The sequence below is a fragment of the Notothenia rossii genome (genome assembly GCF_949606895.1).
Source record: "Notothenia rossii genome assembly, chromosome: 7".
In the NCBI taxonomy this organism is placed as follows: Eukaryota; Metazoa; Chordata; class Actinopteri; order Perciformes; family Nototheniidae; genus Notothenia; species Notothenia rossii.
Window position 1 is genome coordinate 61,928,219 of NC_136905.1, and position 20,746 is coordinate 61,948,964.

A 20,746-nucleotide genomic window follows, 5' to 3' on the forward strand; every position below is an offset into this window, starting at 1 on the left:
AACATTTGTGTTATTTAACTTGGACTTGCTTGATTGTTAGCAGCAGCCGCTTGGCTAACACCTTGCATGTTCTGTTAAGCTTCTTTATTTAACTCAGCTGGTGAAGGCAGTGCTCTCGCTCCCGCTCCCGGTAGAGTATTGCTTTGATTGTTAGCAGCAGCTGCCTGGCTAACATCTTGCATGTTCTGTTGAGCTTCATTGTTTAACTCGGCTGGTGAAGGCAGTGCTCACATGGGTCACAGGTGACTTATTGGTACTCGAGCTGTGCAAACGCGCGATGGACATATCCAGTGCTAAAGCACCGCCTCTGGCGGTCATCCGGGACTCATAGAACCATAGTTACAGACGTAACTATCGTTATAGCTCCTATTTTAGCTTTTCACGGGCCAAACTGCATTTACTACATTGTGAAGTTTTTTCTGGTAGAAAAGCCCTGGTGAGGAGCTGAGGAAATCCCACACACAGTGTTTCTATGACAACGATATGTCAACAACGTATTACCGATGTTGTATGACAAACTGGCATTGATGTATCACCTGTTGATGCTACTGTACATTTTATTAAATTGTCTTTCACTATAAGCACCAACGCAGAAGATTCCTGCTATCACACTTTGTATAAATTAGGTCAGACAGACATATAGCATGGGAGGAAGACGATATAACTCTCACTCTCATCTGCACTAACATCCGGTGTCCACCCGTCCCATATACTTAAAAAATAATCTATGTTCGGCCTTTGTTATGATTTTCATCAGATACTCAATCATTTAATCAATTTTTCAAGCAATTTCAGTAACTTCACTCGCTTCAACTAGAAGCACTCCAATGCCATGCCCTGGGTTTTCTTTGGAATCAATGAAGAAAAGAACGCTGCAACTCAGAAAAAGCACTATGTGGAGGATGGTGACATCTTCTTGTATAGCTTCTTTTTTTTAAAACGTCCCTTTCGACCTACGTCTCTAAAGCTGATAACGGCCATTCAATCGGTTGATAACATTCAAAAATGGTGGTTGTTCTTTTTTTATGCTTTTTAATCAAGTTTTCAGGGCCTGTGGGAAGTTGCATGGGAGTAAAGAAGTTGAGTGTTTGCAGGATAACCGCAAAAAAATATATTTTTCTAAAGATCCTGTAGGTAGACTATAAAAGTAGAAGGAGAAGCGTTTCAATTTCATCCAATGTTTTATAATAGAATCAAATTATGTTATGTACATTTAATTGTTTTTGTAGGTATATGCAAGAAGCATTTAGACATACTTTTAATTGTTAAGCTTTCTAAATTTGCATTCATTGCATGACGCAAGGGGTTAGAAGTTCAAGGGATAAATACAAAGTAAGGTTTGACAGCCTGTCAACAGCAGCATATCATTATTGTTTGTGGTGAAGCAGTACAAGGACTGCCTTGCAATTTTCAGAGAAAAAACATAAATTCAAAGGCTCTCTTTATACAGGTTTTTATGCACCTGGAAACGTTTTTGTCTATCCACCTGCATTCAGCTTTTCAAAACTCTTATTTTGTTCATGTTGACCAGGGAAGCAATTCTCCTTGGTGCTTCTTTTGTCTTACAAAGGACTACCTGTACTTTAGTGTGGAAAATGACATTGAACTACAATTCCAAGATCTTATCCAAGACCCAAGACGAGGCAGATGCCTGAATGAATAATTGACTCATGTTATTGGTGATGTACCATTTTCTAAAGATTTTAGTGCTCGGAGATAGCCGTCTCAAAGAAAACAAGGATATGAGGAAATTAGCATCATTTGTCACCACATCTCTTCAGATGAGGAAGATGTTATCATCCCCTTGAAGAAGTCCAGTATTGTGCATGTGCTCCATCACGTGATATATGTCATTCATTAGTCCTTTAATAATGCTGCCTTTGGGGTTATCACCACAAATATGTCAATCACTGAATTGGTACAAAGTCAATGCTATGATAGAAAGCAATATAATTAAAGTCATTAGTAAATCCTAAACAATACTGAATCCATTTATAAAATGTAAGTTGTTATAATTGAGTGTGTGTAGCTTTCTCTCCTCTATTACAATCAGGCCACTTGTGCATTAAAAAAGTAATTTATTGCTGTAATTATTTCTAATTTCCATACTATGGTCTTGAACTTTTCCAATATTGCTGCTTACACAGTTCAAACTTGGGGATGAAATCCACAGTCCTCGTTGTTTGCAAGTTCAGCCATATCTAATATGAGTCTCCTGCCATCTGATGTAAACAAACTGACTAAAAGTTGGTCTTTCTAGTTTCCTATTTATGTTTCCCCTGATGGTGTTTGCTCCCTGAGCCACGGTGGGGAAATCAATCCGTTTATATGCATAGCTGGTACAAAACACCAGCAATAAATATACACAAATCTACCAGAACAAAGATACCAACTTCATTTAATTAACACACTACTGAAGCCTCAAATTAGCTTTGGCTGAAGTAAATGTATTACTACTGCATAAACGACACATAAATGTACCAGTAGCACACCTGTGAGAGTGTGAGACCGTTTATGTCGAAGTGTTTTAAATAGTAAGGTTTTAGTGAAAATGCGTGTGTTCGGAAATAATGATACCACTGAAAAAATGAGACTTTTCTTTGTTTTGGATTCGACGGTTAACGTTGAAGCATGTGAGAAATACTGAGAATTTAAGCTAGCAAGGCGTGAGTAGTTGATATGGAAATGATAATTTGGTGGCTGAAGTATTCCTTTAAACTTACTAATTCATTCACCAACCAAATACCAAACTATGTAGTGCTTTCTATCCTGGGTCAGCAACTATCAGAACTGTTGAAAGTGTACAAGTATTTGATATCCATGAAGTCATGGGCCTTTTGACAAAGAGATTTGAAGAACTACTATGCTTTTGGGGTTTTCTCTTCTCTGTAGCATAGGTTTTTGTGCAGGTAAGTGGTTTTCCATTGCTAAAGCGATTGGCCAATCACAACAGAGCCAGCCAGCAAACCAATCAGGGTAGACTGGGCATGGCTTCAGACAGAGGGTGGAAATAGGTGATGCAGAACAGGCAGTATGAGAAAAAGAAAGACTATTTTTGAATACTAAGGTGTGTAAATGTGTCACGGTAGAAGCACTAAAAGTAAATACAATTATGAACCTGAACATTTGCATAATGTCCTCTTTAAAAGGTGCAAGGTTATCCAGACTGATATCATGAACATCTGTTTTAGTTTTGCCTCAGATGATTGTATAGGTTGACCTGTATGAGTGACTGTTGCTTAACAAATCCACGCTGACTCGTTAACCCAAAGTCGAGCTATAAATTATTGAATCTCACTTCATGAAACTTTTTTTCCTCAGTGCACTCTTCTGTGCTCCAGCTGAGAAGATAAGCCGTCTCGAGGTGCTGGCGAGTCCCAAAACAGTGGCGTCAACATTCTGGTTTCACTTCCAGTGTTCTTGGCAGCTGAACAAGATGCACTTCCATCCCTTGAGCCTGTCAGGGCCGCTGAGCATGCCGGGGCTTGCGCTCCGATAAGCCACAAACAGTGTCTCTCATGGCACTGCTGCTCTGTCTCTTCATCTGTGTCTGTGCAAAGCTCACACACACACACACACACACACACACACACGCACACACACACACACACACACACACACACACACACAAATCCAGCTACGCCACAGGAATGGTGTGGGTGATAGGCTAGTGAATCGACATGCCAGCCTCCACTAGGTGAATGGACGGGTGACGATGTGAAGGTTTCAGGGGATAAGTGGGTTCAGTGAAAAGCTCATCCTCGCCCTTTCGTGGCGAATCATATCCCATTAAGGGTTTTTGTCCTGTGATGAGGATGCTGCTGGTGCTCCTCAACAATCCCATTACAGATCATAAACGGAGCAGGGGATGTGGCCTGAGAGCACTCAGGCTGCTCCTCTAAGGCTGCCAGCCTTTGTGTGTATGGCGACTTTGCCACATCTGTTAATGTCTTTTTAACTATGTAATGTTGGGAAGTGTTTCTTCAGAGCCTCTGTGTTCCTGTCTGATGGCTCCTGGTCAAAGGTTATTGGCACAGGGACTAGTTTCATTTCACTCACATGTGGATTTGGCTTAAGATGTGTGGAAACCAAGACAAGCTTGACACCAGAGAAAGGCTTGGTGGTGGTGCTTCGCTAAGCCATCATCAAAGTGCTGCCTTTTTGTATTCTTTTTAAATGTTTCATACGTTTTTGTGACGCCATCGTATATAAAAAGCATAGGAAATTAAAGAACAATCAATTCAATGTGTTTTTCTTATGTTTATGTCCAGTAAAATGCCCAACCTTGACTATATTGATTTGTATCTGTGCATACGTTAATTTACTAGCGAGGTTCTTTTTCACCATTCCTCTACTGCATAGTGTAAGTTCTCAAAATGTTAAATTGGAAAGGTATTTAACACATTTCAAATAAGCAGAACATAGTCTCTTTACCGGCAGCAGAAGTGATCGAGAGATAGCTAGAGTTAGATAGAGAGTAGCATATTTAGCATATAGTGAACGTTTTACAGCAAGCATGTCAGCTCTTGGGATATAAATCAGACCCTCGAGCTTCCTTCCATTTCAATAACAAACTATACAGATGCAGTATTTTTCAAGGGAGACAAAGTGTGTGTGCTTTAAGATCCCTTTCAGAGTTTTTTCATATAGATAACCCACATTAAACTAAATATTAATCATGAGAGTATTTTACATACTGTTAAACGTGCACGGAAGAAGACTTTAAATGAGTCTTCCTCCAATATCTCTGGGGAAATACAACTCTCTCCTAAAGTATGAGGATGTATATTTTGTAATAACGTGCTCGTTAGGGCTGCACTAATCAATATTTTTTATATTATGCTTCATTAAATTGTGATAGAGGTCACTGAGAGACATGAACCCAAAGCGAATTACCACACAACTCTGCGGTTCCTAATTAGTTCTACAGAGTATTTTAGTTTCGGATCACTGTTTTGGTTTTCTGGCACACAAACTCTGCTCTCATTAACCTTGTTGATTTCAGGTAGTCTAGTACAAAACAGGAAATGAGCAACTAGTTGAGGGAGCAGTTGGCAACCAAGAGCCATATTTTTTCTAAGAATCATTTAGAAAACGTAGGTTCAAAAGTATAGCCAATGCAAAAGTGCAAAAGACCGCAGTTCCTCAAATGGCCAATTGATGCTGCCCAGTAGTGATTCAATCCAAACAATATTACATTGCCCAACTTTAAGGCAAACATAGCTTGGTGTTCTGACCTACTACATGAATTTAAGACGCCTAACCCAAAAGACTGTTACAACATATTTTCAAATGTAATCAAACCATGAGAGTCTGGAGGACTGGACAAAAAGGAAAAAAAGATGGAGGAAGTCTGGTCCCCCTAAATTTAAATGCAACTACTAAACTAAACTAAATAAAGAAGTTGGAAAACTGGACCACCAGATCCTACGTACTAAAAAGAAATGACAAAAGGAAATAAGTGGTAAATAAAAAGAGTGAATGTACCTTTACATTTTTCTTTGTAGTAGATAAACATATAAAATAAATATAATTGAAAGTCAAATTACGACTTACACTCAGTGAAGCAGACAACCTATTTTCCCTGCGTATAATATTCTCAATTGTATTTCTCTGTTTTGTTTCCTGTGTAAAGAGTACACAGCTACACAGGCAGTGCATATCTTTTGGCTATTTCTAAGCTGCTTGAAATGTGACTGAGAAGTAAAGCAACGTTAAGCTTTGAGCAAACAAACATTAGTTTATTATGCATGAGTGGGCAACTTCTGTTTAATGCAATCCAATGCAAAAGCCCTTTTTACATTTACCATTGGTTAATTTTTTTTAATTTCATCAATTTAGTACATTTGTCTTTCAAGTTTGTGTGCATGTGTTTTGGCAAATTTGTATTTTTTTATTTGCCCTTTTAAACTGCAGTTTGTTTCTCCTAATGCAAGTGTTCTATCTCACACAGGCTCCGCCCTCTACTGGACTCTATGGGTACTACTCTTCATCAATGACACAAGAGCGTTCTCACACTGAATTTGCATAAACGTAGCCGGCCAATCAGGGCGAGCCTACCCGAATGCGAGCGCAGGCCTCACAGTATAATAAGGCAGCCACACCTCCGACTGTCATCCCTTCAGCGAGCGGGACAACACCTGACCAGAGAAACAAAGAAAAAAAGTAAAAGAAGTATCTTACCTCCAGCAAGCAAATGAAGTCGCCACTGCAGGAAACCCGTGCCTGTTCCCTCATGCCCCGGCTTAATAGCGGGGGCCGATCCCCACCAGCTCTGCTTCGAGTGCCTGGGACCAGACCACACTGAAGACGGCGTCCCCGTCTTGCACTGCCTGCCGAGCATTCCCGCGGCTCGGACGCCAGCACCGGTGGGACCACTTCAGGTGCTTCTATGTCTCACTGCACGACGATGAGACCGACGACCGGGCTGAGCTCGAGGTGGTGGACGTGGGAGAACAGGATATGGCCGAGGCGACACCACCGACCATCCCAGCCGTGCGGGTTATGGCTCCATTTGCTGAAGAGCAGGAAGATGACTTCGCTTCATCGGTGTCTGGCACTTCTGGGTCCGGAGTCCGCCGAAGTCCACCACACATGTTTGCCCACCAGGACTTCCCCCTGGAGATGGCCATGACGGCGAAACGTGTCGGACTACCGCTTCCCCCACCACGTCTGCCGAAGCCGGGAAGCCGCCTCCGTCAGGGGTTTGACATTGCGGCCCGCCCGGCGCAACCGGCTTTCGGTGTCATGGCAACAGCCACTGAAAACGAGAGCTCCGTTGGCAGGTATTCTGAGGGTGCAGGGCCGCACGGAGACCTCATATCCCGGCGTGCCCCCCCTTGATGAGAGCCTGGCAGCAGATCTGCTCCAAAACACAGGCAGCAGGCTGGGCGGAGAACAAGAAACCTCTGCCCCGCTAGGCCTGTCACGATAATCGATAAATTGACTTATCGTACGATAAATAAAAATGGACTCGATAACTTTTCTGAGCTCGATAAATTGCCGTTTACATAAAGATTTGACCAGTATTTTAGCCTGGAGCGCTGTGGCTGCCAGGCGCGCTGTGAGGGGCGGGGCTGACACACAGCCAGGTCAGGACACTCCGCGTGCACGTGCAGCAGCGTAGCAGCCAAATTAATAATATAGCGACAAGCGGGAGACAACGTGTGACTAACTACACATCTCGATTCTCCGGTGTGGCAGTATTTTGGATTCAAACCAAATCAACGAGGCGAACCTACGGACTTGAATGAGCCGGGCGGTGTGTCGCATTGGTTTAAAAAAGGTAGCGACAAAAGCAGGCAATACCACGCATTTTAAACCACCTAAAACACAACCACCCCATTCCGTTTTCCCAGCTGGGAGCAAACACGGCAGCTGGAGATGGAGAACCCCCGCCCGACAATGCAAACATGTTGGTGTTCCTTGCTCGAAAACTTAGAAAAACAGATTTGGATATGGCCTGTTGAGGCATCTGGGTCTTTGACAGTGGACTGTACACTTGACTGTTGTTTTAAGGAGGTTTTTTTTGCTTGTGAGATAATGTGTGCTCATATTTATTTATTTATTTATTTATTTATTTATTTATATATATATATATATATATATATAGAGAGAGAGAGAGAGAGCTCTGTTTTCCAGCCTGACTCTATCTAATTTATTGTTTTGGTTGTGTGTGATTTAATTAATTTATTATAATTTAATTAATTTGTTTTATTTATTATATATAATTTATATATTTTAATATTATTTCACATTTCATTTGCAATGTTGAATGTTCAATAAAAAGTTATGTTTGAAAGGATGTACTTGAATTATTATTATATATTATCATTATGTCTAAAATGGTCTTAAAACGGTGCCGACAATATTATCGTTTATCGCAATAATTTCCAGAAAAATGTATCGTCCAACACAATTAATTATCGTGACAGGCCTAGCCCCGGCTGCCGGATTTTGCTCGATGCAGCCCCCATCGAGAGCGAAGTGTACGCCCCCATCAAGAGCGAGGTGTACGCCCCCATCAAGAGAGAGAGGGCAGGCTACGTGCCACTCTGTCAGAGAACAGACAGAGTTCCCTGCTTCAGGCAGTTTGCGGACTGTGACGGGGGGCAACGGTGACAGTCCTGACCATCATGCAGACCCTGGGTCTCACGGCGGCTGCTCTCCACCCCGCAATGGGAACTGCCATTGGTGCTCAAGGCTTTGGTTACAGAAACGTTTGAGCCTCTGGAGCTCTCCTCCCTGAAGGTGCTATCATTGAAAAGCATGCTCCATCGGTGCACCCGAGTTGCCTTTTGATTCGTGGTGACCGTAGCGGGGCGACACTCAGATCGAATCCCTCCTTTATTCCCAAGAACCTAAGGAGTTCATTCAGGTCGAGGGTTATACAGCTAGATGGATTTAGTCTTCCACCCCATACAGGTGACAGGGAGGCAAAATTGCACCTCCTCTGCCCAGTTTGTGCATTGGCATGTTATGTAGGGCGCACAGCTTCTATTAGATGCACTGAACAGCTGTTTGTATGCTTTGGGGATGGTGTGGCTGGTAAAGCTCTGTCCAAGAAACGCCTGGCAGGATGGCTTAGCGAGTGCATCTCACATGCCTATGGGCAGGCGGGGAGAGCCTTCCCCATGGGGGTCCGTACACACTCTACACGTGGCGTTTGCCCCTGTCGGCCAACGTCAATTTGAGATGGGAAAATCTATCTTTCAAAAGTTTGACCACCTTCATAAACTTTGGACTAAAAAGCACACATTTGTATTATTGAACAACAGATGACAGCTACGTTTATGCAAATTCAGTTTGAGAACGCTCGCGTGTCATTGATGAAGAGTAGTACCCATAGAGTCAAGTAGAGGGCTCCGCCTGTGTTTATAGAACTAGGGTTACAATACGTAACCACGGTTTTGGGCCGCTGTAGCGCGTTTGCCCCTGTCGGCCAACGTAGATTTGAGATGGGAAAATCTATGTTTCAAAAGTTTGACCACCTTCACAAACTTTGGACTAAAAAGCACACATTTGTATTTCGTAAACAACAGATGACACAGCTTGTTAGCAAAGATATATATAGAGTAAATTGGAACTCTTGGCATTTCAATTGGCAAACATACAAAAACAGTTCCCCACATAGTGTACAAGGTGTGCTTAAAGTATGACGACCTTATACGCACATTATTTATTCCTCTCATTATGGAAGTGGAGCATCTAAGGGTGCATCTTCTTCATATTCACCCCATGTACAGTATGCATTCCTCTTCACACCTTGCTCTGAGCAAACTCCAGTGCCGAAGCCTCTTGTAAGCATTGCCATTAATCAAACAGGCAGCTTGCGGGTTGTTTTGTAAGAACAAAAAAAAGTGGCATAAATAACTAAAGCATCATGGGAGAGAAGAAGAGACAGTGCTGAATAAGAAGTGAAAAAGGGGGGAAATCACAGGCAATGTCACCTTGACTCCTGCTAATTTACAAAACAGCGACTCAAGCACTAACTTCCATGAGGGTGATTAATATCGTAAAAGGCTTTAGCTGTTGTTTACATTGTCAAGATGTTTGTCCATAGCCCCCTAGCTTCACATTTATGTATTTTATTAAAAGTATGGCCAGCTACAGAATGCTAACAGTATGTATTTTCTGGCAACAGTTGCAACCTCTGAGCTCTTTAAATGGAGCCAACTGGTTTGCTGGCCAGGGCAAATTTAAGTTGCTCAGGAAGCCAGATAAAAGAGTTATTTTTTCTTTTTATTATGAAGAATTGGAGGTCTGATTACCCTGACAGCAGACATGTTCAATATGAATTCATCTTTGGCAGATTCAGGGGCCATCATCATTAAAAGGCATTCATTTTCAACCAACACACTAGACTTGCTGACAGTGAGAATGTATGTTTTCTGAGCTTGGGGGCCATTACAACCGGAAATGTTATCTTTAATGCTTCATGAAGGCCCACATGGCAGTAGCAAGGAAGGGATTTGGCTTCAGAACCATAAGGGTCGCCAGTCCAAGTCACGATTAGACCGAAATGCAGGGAGCTGGGAGGTGACAGTTTGCATCCTGGGCACTGCTGAGGTGTCCTTGAGCAAGGCACCAAACCCCCAACTGCTCCATGGCTTGAAACTCTTCTACACCTCTCCACAAATGCACGTTTATACAGTAGGTCCTGTTTGTGCATGTGTTTTGGGACTATGTTTGTAAAGTAATGTAAATAACAGCAGAGTGAACATTTTAGTTTCCCTTTATAATTACTACAGAATGTCTTGATCTAAATCTCAAGCATGTGTAGGAAAATATTAATTATCCAATGGCAATCACTGTAACGTCCGAGGTGTTAAGGCTTCAAAGATACTTCTGTGTAACAAGAACTCAGGAACTTTAGTACTTATTGGAGCGTCCCAGACAGCGCCTCCGTTTATTATTGTAGAGTCCACATTCTCTTTCACAACTTCAGGACAGACTGCACATGCTCAAAACACATGACCTCTCAACCAAATGCTGAACATTTTAGTTTCCCTTTATAATTACTACAGAATGTCTTGATCTAAATCTCAAGCATTTGTAGGACAATATCAATTATCCAATATCAATCACTATTGCAAATCTGGCTTCTAAAAATGAATTGAGTATGATTTACAGTGATATTAATGTTTGGAATACACGTTTTGCTCATAGAAAACCTGAATGTTGCAGCAGCAGTAAGAACAGAAGAATAAACTAAGCAGAAAGAAAAAGTAGAAATTGAAAATGCACTGATTTCAGGTGAAGAAAAACTTTGTTAAGTCTAATTTTCTAATTCATACTTGAAAGTGATAGCAGTTCCATGTTGATTTAATCTTTTTTTAAAGCTTTGCAGCAACTTTATTTGTAGTTTCATTATAGGAGATGCAATGTGAACAAGAAGCAATCATATTTCAATTTTTACCTAGCAGGTTTGTTGCACAACATGGCTTTATTTACTCAAATGTCAAGTGCAATATGTTGTCCCTAAAATCGTTGAATAGAAATGATAACGTATCTTGATCTCAATATTTAAACAAAAACAGAGTGATTATAATTTGTGGCCATAACAGTGCAGTAATGATATCACTGCAGCTCAATCAAGCAGCACTGATTGTTGAGCACTGCTTCAAGGTGTTTATGCTGCAGATGCTGGGAAAGTCTCATTATTCACATTTGTACGAAAGGCATAAATCAACAAATCTAGCCACTCCAAATGAAAGATATGACACACACACAACTAAAACTACTTATCAGAGACAGATACAGGAGGGCAGAGCAGTCTCCTTCCAAAAATGTTGGTTACAACTCATCTGTCATGAAGGCTTGTTAGAAGCTAACAGTGTGACACATGTACTTGATCATGCTCGCTGTGAGATGCGGTATTGATCAGCTGGGCAGGGTCCATTGGGGTGTCGCACACGCCACCGAGTCCTCCAGTGAATTGATCATTGAAAAGCATAAATAATAAAGTGGCATGTCGTTCTGACTTCCTATTGACTTCCTCATTAGCAGCTGATTGATACAAGCTTTAAATGTCAAGAGTCTCATTGATTAGCAGCAGGCCACACACTCATTTGCAGCGTCATGTCACTTTTCTGGTGGCTCTGCAGCCTTACACTAAATGAAAGGTCAACAGGTGCACCGTTTCATTGAGCTGCCTTTACACACTCTGGGATGTTTACTCCTCTGGCTTACTGCATTTCAGAATGAAACCACTCCAACTTCACTTCACAAAATGTCTGAACTCAACCCTCTTGGTCCAAGAATATCTAAATCCAAAACGTATAACACTGGAAGAAAAGGCTGAAAAGGGTAAGTGTACCAACATGCAAAGAGATTATAGTCTGGTCTGAATTTAATTCCACTTAAACATTGTATTATTTGATTAGTCAGTGGAAGAGGCAACCATTTAAAAATGTATCATGTGTGCCATTCAAGCTTGTCTTGGCCTGTCTAGAATAAGACATACAATACAGACATAGTGACCTCAATCATTTCAAGGATAAAGCCCACCATAGGGTCTTCAAATGTGCTGTTTTGTCTGTCCAAATATATTCAGTTTACAATCGTATATAACCAAGACAAGCCTCAAATATTCGCATTTCTAAGCTGGAACAAGGTAATATGCAGGCGACACATCTTAGAAAAAAAATAAAGATGACATATAATGCTAATGAAACTCCCTCTGGATGGAACTTTGTGATTTAACCTTTGCAGACCATTTACATGCACACAAATATATATCACATATAGGAAAGGGAAAACCCCAAAAGCTTAATAAGGCCTCTTTAACAACTCATAATTATTTATAAATGATAGTAATTGACATATCAGTCAGCTTTAGTATTATTATTAGGTGTTAAAACTATTTCATCATGTTTACAGTTAATCAAAATTAAAAAGCAATCAAAATCATTTAACATGACTGGCAATCACTTTAAAGGCAATGATGAATAATGATGAAATCACTTGTAAGTCCGTCCTTGTGTTCTTGTTTACAATTTCATATAATATACTCCGCAAACGAGGTCATGTCTGTCTGTTTGTTTGTTTGTTTGTCTGTGCAATTTCAGTAAAAATATTCTATCTGATTTTCATGTAATTTGGTGTAAGAGTGTGTTGCATTGGCCATGGAAGAACGCCATACATTTTAGAGCAGATCCATGTTTACTTTGACTAACAATGCGAGATTGGGCATTTGTGCTTAATAATTGGGAAAATTAGTTCCTGACTCGGAAATGCCATGTGTTAATGCTCTGAGCAACATCAAAACATAAATTTCCTTTTTCCTTTTGTTTCCATTTGACTTAAAGCTCATGAACGTGAATGCACCATTGGCTTTGGCGGAAGCTCGTGATCTCAAAGTGCAATTCTAGTTACATAGTTTGAAAATTGAATAACTAAATACAAAGAAGATACAAGTTAACTTTTCTGTAATAATTTGGTGTAAGCAAAACTCATTCTTTCACACCCTGTAACGACTCTTCCGGCTGATATGCCAGCTACTTTGTCTGGAGAAGTGGGAAAATGCATTTCGGAAAAGGAAAAGTGAATTAATCTATCAAGGAGAAACCTCTTCGAAAAAAATATGCCACAAGCAACATAGGGGTAAACAAAATACCAAGCGTGTAATCCAACTTTGTACATTTACTGTTGGCTTTCTTCATGATTCAGAAGAAATGGCGATGTTTGCCTAACGGCTGTTACATCCACGCATTGGGATTCTGTTTTAAGCCTCTCAAAGGAAATGCTAGACTGGGGACGCTCAATCGAAAAATCATGAAGTGTGTGTTTGGATTCGAGGCAGAGCTGAGGGGAAAACATGGGGAGACGATGCTGAGTTGCTCCTCTCGAGCCTGGTGGAAGAAGTCTTTACTGCTGGGCTTCTATAAAATCCTGTTAGGCGTGTTTAAGAGGACACTCGTTGCTAATGGTGCACACAAACGTCTTAAAGACCAGGCATGTGCAAGTTAATGAAGCGGGGGTCCCCACTTGCTTCCCCTGCTGAGATCATTTCATGATTCTCCTGCAACCTATTTATGGGAGCGCTTGGTGAACATAACAGAGGTTAATAAAGTAGAGGTCAACTCTTTATCACGCCTGCCCAGCAACTGTTTTCCCCTCTCCTGCACTATAACTCATAGACGCATTTCTCATTAACGATCTTCCCCATAGGGCGAGTAAATATAAATGTACTGCACAGAGTTTAATTCCTTGATTCCCGTGGGCACGTTTGCTTGATCGTCAAATTATACCGGGTGCCATGGCTGGTATTTATTTCATGCTAATAGTCTGCATCTTACCGGAGGCTGGAAAAACAAGTGTAGCACGCATATTACACTGAAAAATGCCAAACGCTGGCCAATCAGGGGTGTAAAAAGCTGATAGAGCGAGACAATGCACATTGGAGCCTTGAGTTGAGTCATTTTATACGGAGGAGGGAGCGTGTAGCACTGGCAGAAGGGAGTATTAGAGGAAAGGGTGTGTGTGTGCATCAACAGTGTGTAAACACATTTGTGCCTTGTAGGAAATCATAATGCAATAACCGCTTTGGTAATAACTGCGGCTGTGCAAACATGCAGTGTGAATACACTGTGGAGGCAGTGGAGTCCACCTGTAGTTTGTGGACTTGTGTCTGTCTCTGCTACTTATGAAAACTGTCACTGTCTTCCTTTGTTAACATCATGTTGAGACAACACCTTCACAAGATCCCCGTTGTTTAGCAATGGAAGAAGCCTGGAACAGACTGTGTAAGGCTGGGTTTTAGCCTTGCAGAAATCCTCTATACTACTGAAGTAGTGGCTGATCACTTGCTGGTCCTGACAGCCTCAAGTGGCAAATGTCCGGTACCTTTGTGCAAAAAACATATTTTTCTCAGACAGCTTTTTCTGTGAAAGGAACAATCCTGGAACTTGCTACCTGACCACTTGTAATCTTCTTTAACAATTTCAAGAATGCTACCAAGCCTGTACAATTCAGCAGCAAACTGGTTCCCATGTCTAGTTTTCCAAGTAGCTTTTCAATATGTCCTTCATTGTATATTTGATATGCTTTTTTGTATGACACTGTATTCTGGTTCACACTGGTTTTCTAATCTCCACATTTCCATGTGCCATATGTGTCCCTATAAACAATAAATAAATTAATATAAAGCTTTCAAACTAATGACAGCAGTGCCACCTTAGAGGAAATACGTTTCACCATTGTTTGAAATGTGCTTGCTTATATTTTTTCGGCCTTTACTGTGGTACTTATCTAGAATGTTACAATCTACAAATATATTAGTGATACATACAACAGCATTAAAGAGGGACTTATACTAGACTTTTTTACAACTGCTTTGTCACATTTATGAATCACTATTAATAAACGTACACAAATATTATGCACAGATTAATGGCACACTGGTTCAGAAGAAAGCAAAGCTAGTTTTATCGCATCAGAATATACAAAGTGGGCTTCCTCCATTGGGTGTCTCTTGCTGTACAAATAAAACTGGTATTTGTGTCTCCTCCTCAGCAGTTCTCCTGGTGGTTTAAGCACTACCCTCCATCATAGCAGCTTTTTAAATGAATGGCTGCCTTTATATTTCCTTGCTGAAGCTTCCTCCAGGAAGTCTCTCCGTGCTCCTCTGAGCAGCAGACGTCCTTCATGATTAAAGACTGGCTCAGTTTCGGAGCGATGTGAGGATGAAGGATGGAGGGGAGTTCAAATGGGAGAAATGATCATGTGTGTTAAGAGTGATGGGGAAAGCAGTCCTTTTCAGTGTACTGAATCACTCCAATCTGTTTATTTAAAAAGATTTGTTTAAAAGATTTATTGCCCAGTGCTCCATCTGCGTATAGTCAGACTCACTGAAGTGGAACACGGATTAACCTTCAGCTGGATAAAGACACCATTTATATACTAAAAGCCCTATTAAGTACAACTCTTGTGTCTTTTCAACATCTAATTGTTTAATACAATATTTGGTACAATGCCCCATGAATCTTAAATGGAGGAAACAAATCCACTTTTAATTGTCACACGTTCACACAGCAGCATAGACACAGTCCGTACCATCAGGGAATTGAACCTGCATCCCTGCGGTTTCAAAAACAAATCCCTCAAACTGAGCTTCTACCACTTAAGACATGAGAGTAAGTATTATGCTTTAATACATTAAGCTTAAATGAAATCTTGTTATCCTATCTCTTTCTTTCTGTTTCAAAATAGATCATTTAAAGGGCTGTTTTTAAAATTGTCTTCAGTTTCACAGATATGCAGCAACAAGCATTTCGTTTTGAACGTCAGAATAAGTATTTCCCTCAGGAACACGTAGACAGGAAGGCATCATGTGTCTGTGCACACATTCAAATCCCTGCTAATGATGTAACACAGCTTTGCTTTTGTTACGGGCATATTATGTCCATGTAGACTGAGAGCACTCTGTGGTTTAGAAAAAAAGTTAAAACCCAGCTGAGGCTCCTACTGGCAAAACACCCCCCGCTGGCCTCCCACCTGAAAACACTACCAGCTGTGTGAGATGGAATGCCTGCTGGGTGCTGCGGAGCACATATTGTGTCCTGTAGAGTAAAAGTAGTACTACAACTAGGCAACAGAACGTGGGTGGGAAGTTTTTGTTCCTGTTTTTGGTAGGTTTGGGCACAAAAAGCAACTTGGTTATTTTTTTGTTGCAAAAAACACAGCATGTGAAGTTTGAGTTTGGAGCTAACAAACAATGGTTTTCAGAAGAAGACTTGCTGAGCACGAATGCATTTTTCACACTCTCACAGTGAGACACATTTGCAGCTACCATCCAGAAACTGGCCACTTTGCAGCTCAGGTATATAGACCATGTTTGTGCATTTAATATGAACCCTTATAGTCACCTGAATATCATATTCATTCAAAATGCATTCAAAATCCTAATGCATGTGTTTCTACAACAGCTGGGCATTAAATAGATTTATATTGTTATTGATAAAAGAGACAAAAACTCCTACACAAATGTGGACATTATTATATTTCACGTGACTTTTCCTTATGGTGGCCGACAGTTGCAAAAGCGCCACAATGGCCTATAACATGTAGATAGTCAAACATCTCTGTCGTCGAAAAGTGACCTCAAATGCACGGTTTATTGGCTTACTTTAACAATGAGATCACATGATCCTCCTAATATTATTACAGATTAGCTGTAAGCTATCTAGATAACCTAGCTAACCTAGTCCTTTAAAATATATTGACAAAACACTGATGAAATAGGCTAACTGTGCCAACAGTGATAGGGACCACATGAACAAGCTCAGGTCCCAGCCGTGTGCATCATTTTTTAATGTCCCCTGGTTTCTGTTGTGATATCAGCTTCTTGCAGCGTTTTTTATTTGCAGTGCATTGTATTTGTAGCTTTTTCCATTCAGGGCTTTAAGTAAACGATGCTCATCGTGGGTGAATTTGTTTCTTCATTTGCATGTGTCTTGGCACGTGTGGTTTTTATATTTACTTAATTATTAAAGCTGCAAAGTATTTCTCCGAGTTGAAACGTGTTTGTCGGCCACAGCATTACCTGGTTTTAAAGGTCCCATGTCATGCTTTTCCGGTTGTTACCCGTCCCCTCGTGTGTTATTAAGGTTTTTATGCATGTAAACGATCTGCAGAGTCACAAACCCTCAAAGTACACCCTGTAGCAAGTAAAACTCTAACACAGAAAATACCTGTCTGCTGCCCCAGAATGCCTCGTTGGAAATTTCTCTTTTTCTTCCTGGGTACAGTGACGTGCCCATACCCAAATGGACCCATTGGTCCAAAAAGACCAATCCCTGGAGCCGTTACGTTAAGTCACACACACACACACACACTCAATCTTTTCTCAGCTGCAGCTCCGCCGATTTCTCCTCCCTGAGACGACGGGACGCGGCGAGGCTGTCGGTGTGTGAGCATACACACAAACTCCCAGCCAGGCTGCGGGTGTGTGTGTGTTCGAGATTCTGTATGAGAAACCAATGTGAGTTTGGAACATTGAACAATGTAAATCTAGTAGACTTCAACAATGGAATTATGATCAGTAGAAATGGCCATGTCATGGGACCTTTAAAGGCTGCCATACAGTAAAGTGATGTCATTTTTGTATAACTTACTTCTATTTGTCTTACCGTAATCATTATACTGACATTACTGATGATTATTTAACAAAAATGTATTTTGCGAATACAATCTTACAATATCATTGGGATATCAAGGTATTCCGTTTTTGTTTTTTCTCCATATTGCCCAGCCCTAGTTTCATCGTGGCCACGTGTGTGCAGGGGGGGTTTATTCCATACTATATCAGCTCTGCTTTTGTGTGCTTGGTTCTGTTGCATTTTTTCTGGGCCGGCCTCCCTCATCAAAGTGATTAAGCAATTACACTGATTATACCATGCCCAGAAGAACAAGGGAAGGACCCTAGAGTATTGAGTGCTAAAGCTTTCTTTGAGATAACGGCTTAATTTGTGCCTGCCTGATCAAAATCAAGCCCGTTCTTTGCCCGTTCTTTACATCTTCAACCTTCCTTCAGGGGTGGGTGGCTCATGGGGAATTGAGAAGGTAAAGGAAAGATGAAGGTGGGAACCCTGCTGTGATCCTTTATAACTTCATTTTTATGGCATATAGACCTTATGCAATGCACAGGCATGTTATTATCAGGCGTTGAGGAGGCCTCTCTTCTCCCCTCCTATAATAATTCACATTTCAGAACTGATGATACAGATAGGAGCTTCTAAGATGCTGCATATGCATATCAAAGAGTTTGGGAAAAAATAGATCAACATGCAGTGCGTCTCTCTGCTGCTGTGTGCATCCATAATGAAAGAGGAGTCTGAAAAGTCCCATGGATAACAGCCTATACGCATGGTTTCACACACACACACACACACACACACACACACACACACACACACACACACACACACACACACACACACACACACACACACACACACACACACACACACACACACACACACACACACATACACATACATTTCCCATCAGCCAAAAAAGCCAGTCATAATACACACATATTTTGGATACAACATCAAAATGTAACCACAGCGGAACTCAAATCACATCCAAGAGCAATGAGGTTGAAGCCCGAGTGTGTGCACAACATTGGAAGAAGTGAGAGAGAGAAAAAGAGGGAGGGGGTGAATAAAAAGAGGAACTCACCCCTGGAGGATATGTGAAGGTAGAGGCGGGGGTCTGAAGCGCGTATGGCCGCGGTGTATCGATCCTCCATAACGGGCACCTGCGCCTTTTTCTCGGGTATGAGCCTGACCCTGAGGCGGCCCCCCTCTACGCCGAGCCACCACTCCAGAATAGTTGTGAGGTCCATTTCAAGGTAAAGCACCGGGGCCTCCTCGTGCACAGACAGCCCCCCGCATCCGGTCCTCACTATATCCTCTCCGATTTCCACCACCACTTGGTTTGATTTCCTGCTGGCTTTCGTCAAGCCCAATTTCAGAACTTTGGACAGCGGCCGCTGGTAGTAGAAGGGGAGCTGTCCATCAGCGGACGTGTTCCTCAGTGCTGAGTCAGACTTGGGATCCACAAAAGTGGCAATGGTTTTCTGCAAAGGAATGCAGAGCATCGTCAAGTTTGCGCGCACCATGTAACAACCGCTAAAAGTCTGGCAGTCGCCATTCAGGGGTCTCTTTATGAACTCCGCCAGGTAATAGCGCAACAGAGAAGGGACTGCAAAATCCACAGCTAGGGTTTTCCTCTTGATCCTGGAGTTTATGGTTTGGCTAAAGTCCCTTTTGCTCCCTGTTTCCCCGCTGCTGCTGCCACCACCACCGCTGCTGATGTTGCTGAAGCCCGAGGTGGAGAGCTCCATCCCCGCTGTGGTCCTTGGCGAGGCACACTGCAGCCCAGCAAAAAATGTCGCAGAAGAAACAAGCAAAAACAATATCCTGGTGTCCATGGTGAAATAATTGTAGTATTTTCTTCGCAGGAGCAACCTAATAATCCCACCGTCCGCCGCTTCCCCTCCGCTCGTGTCACATAAACGCAGCGCAAGATCTGAAAGTGCGAATCGATGATCCTGCGGGTCCTCCTCGCCGGTGCGCACCAAGCCGAAGGGAAATGGCTATTTACATTTGTTTACCACTGACTGTTGCAGTCCTCCCTTCATCAAGCGGAGAAAGTGCCATTTCCCTCCCAAGCTCTGTTTCCCCCACACTCACACTGGCGCGCAGCTTCTAAGACAATGCCTTTTATCTCCTGTGCGAGCAGTGCGCGTCGCTCTCCGGGACGCTGATTGATATGCCGGTCGGGTCCGCTCCGGTGGCTTTCAAAGACTCCCTGTCTCTTGGCACAGTTGTGGCGGCGGTACAAGTGGTCTCTCTGTCAGCAGCGGGATGCAGTGTCGCGCTTTCCCCTCACAACTACACCATGCATGCACAATGAGTTTGGAGGAGCCGAGCATCAATTAAAGTTTAAAAATACAACCGTACCGTGCAGTGTTGGTTAATTGGAAAGCCTGCCAGATTTCTCTCAGGTTAATTGTCTGATGAAGATTTCGGCGCTCGTTTGGTGCAAACTGGCAGCTCTGTCGTGCCAGCACATGCGGTAAAGTCAGTCATTTGACGTCAATATAAGCCGTTTTCCCCCAACACGACTCCCTTGCGAAAAAGAAAGCCTCCGCCGTTCGCGTCTGGAGCGCTCTCAGCGCAGCTGTAATGGTGCCCGTCTCTTTATTGAAATTATAAGATGCCAGGAGGCAGAGCATCCAGTGTCTCTGGAGATTTCTCCATGAATCACCGAGCCTTTGGTGCGTCCGGAAATTGGATTGGATCAGTCGCACTCTCGCCGGCTTGTGTGCCAATCAAAGAGTTTCAGAGGGAGGCCGTTGGGTTGGAGAAGCACATTTGGCTTTGTTGCTTCTGATATGCAGAGTCCTTAAACCACCAAGGAGCTCCATTGCACCACACACAACCTGTTTAGTTGTAAACCAAGGGGTCATTTTATGGGGCAGGAGCGGGGAGGAATGTCAGAAAATGCTGTATACCTAAACATACATTACACCTCCTTCTCTCTCTCTTTCACTCAATCTCCCCCCTTCTCTATTTTTCTCTCTCTCCAAAAAGTTGATCGGATAACACACCCGCTAGATGGCGTCAGCACATTTATGGTAATTCACACACCTCAGTTTCACTGACGAATCCATTAATGCTTAATTACTTTGGATGTGTTACACAGTCTCATCAGAGGCTTATCTATAGAGGGGGAT

At 42.2% G+C, this 20,746-nt stretch overlaps 1 protein-coding gene across 1 annotated transcript in view; it reads right to left on the reverse strand.

The window, feature by feature from the left end:
* LOC307046426 (ALK tyrosine kinase receptor-like) overlaps positions 1–20,457 on the reverse strand; it is a 514,312-nt gene extending 493,855 nt beyond the window's left edge. Inside the window, 1 exon segment of the mRNA XM_079692820.1 lies at positions 18,685–20,457. Within this exon segment, the coding sequence (XP_079548946.1) occupies positions 18,685–19,438 (754 nt within the window). The 5' untranslated portion in view covers positions 19,439–20,457.
* Positions 20,458–20,746: the final 289 nt, after the last annotated feature.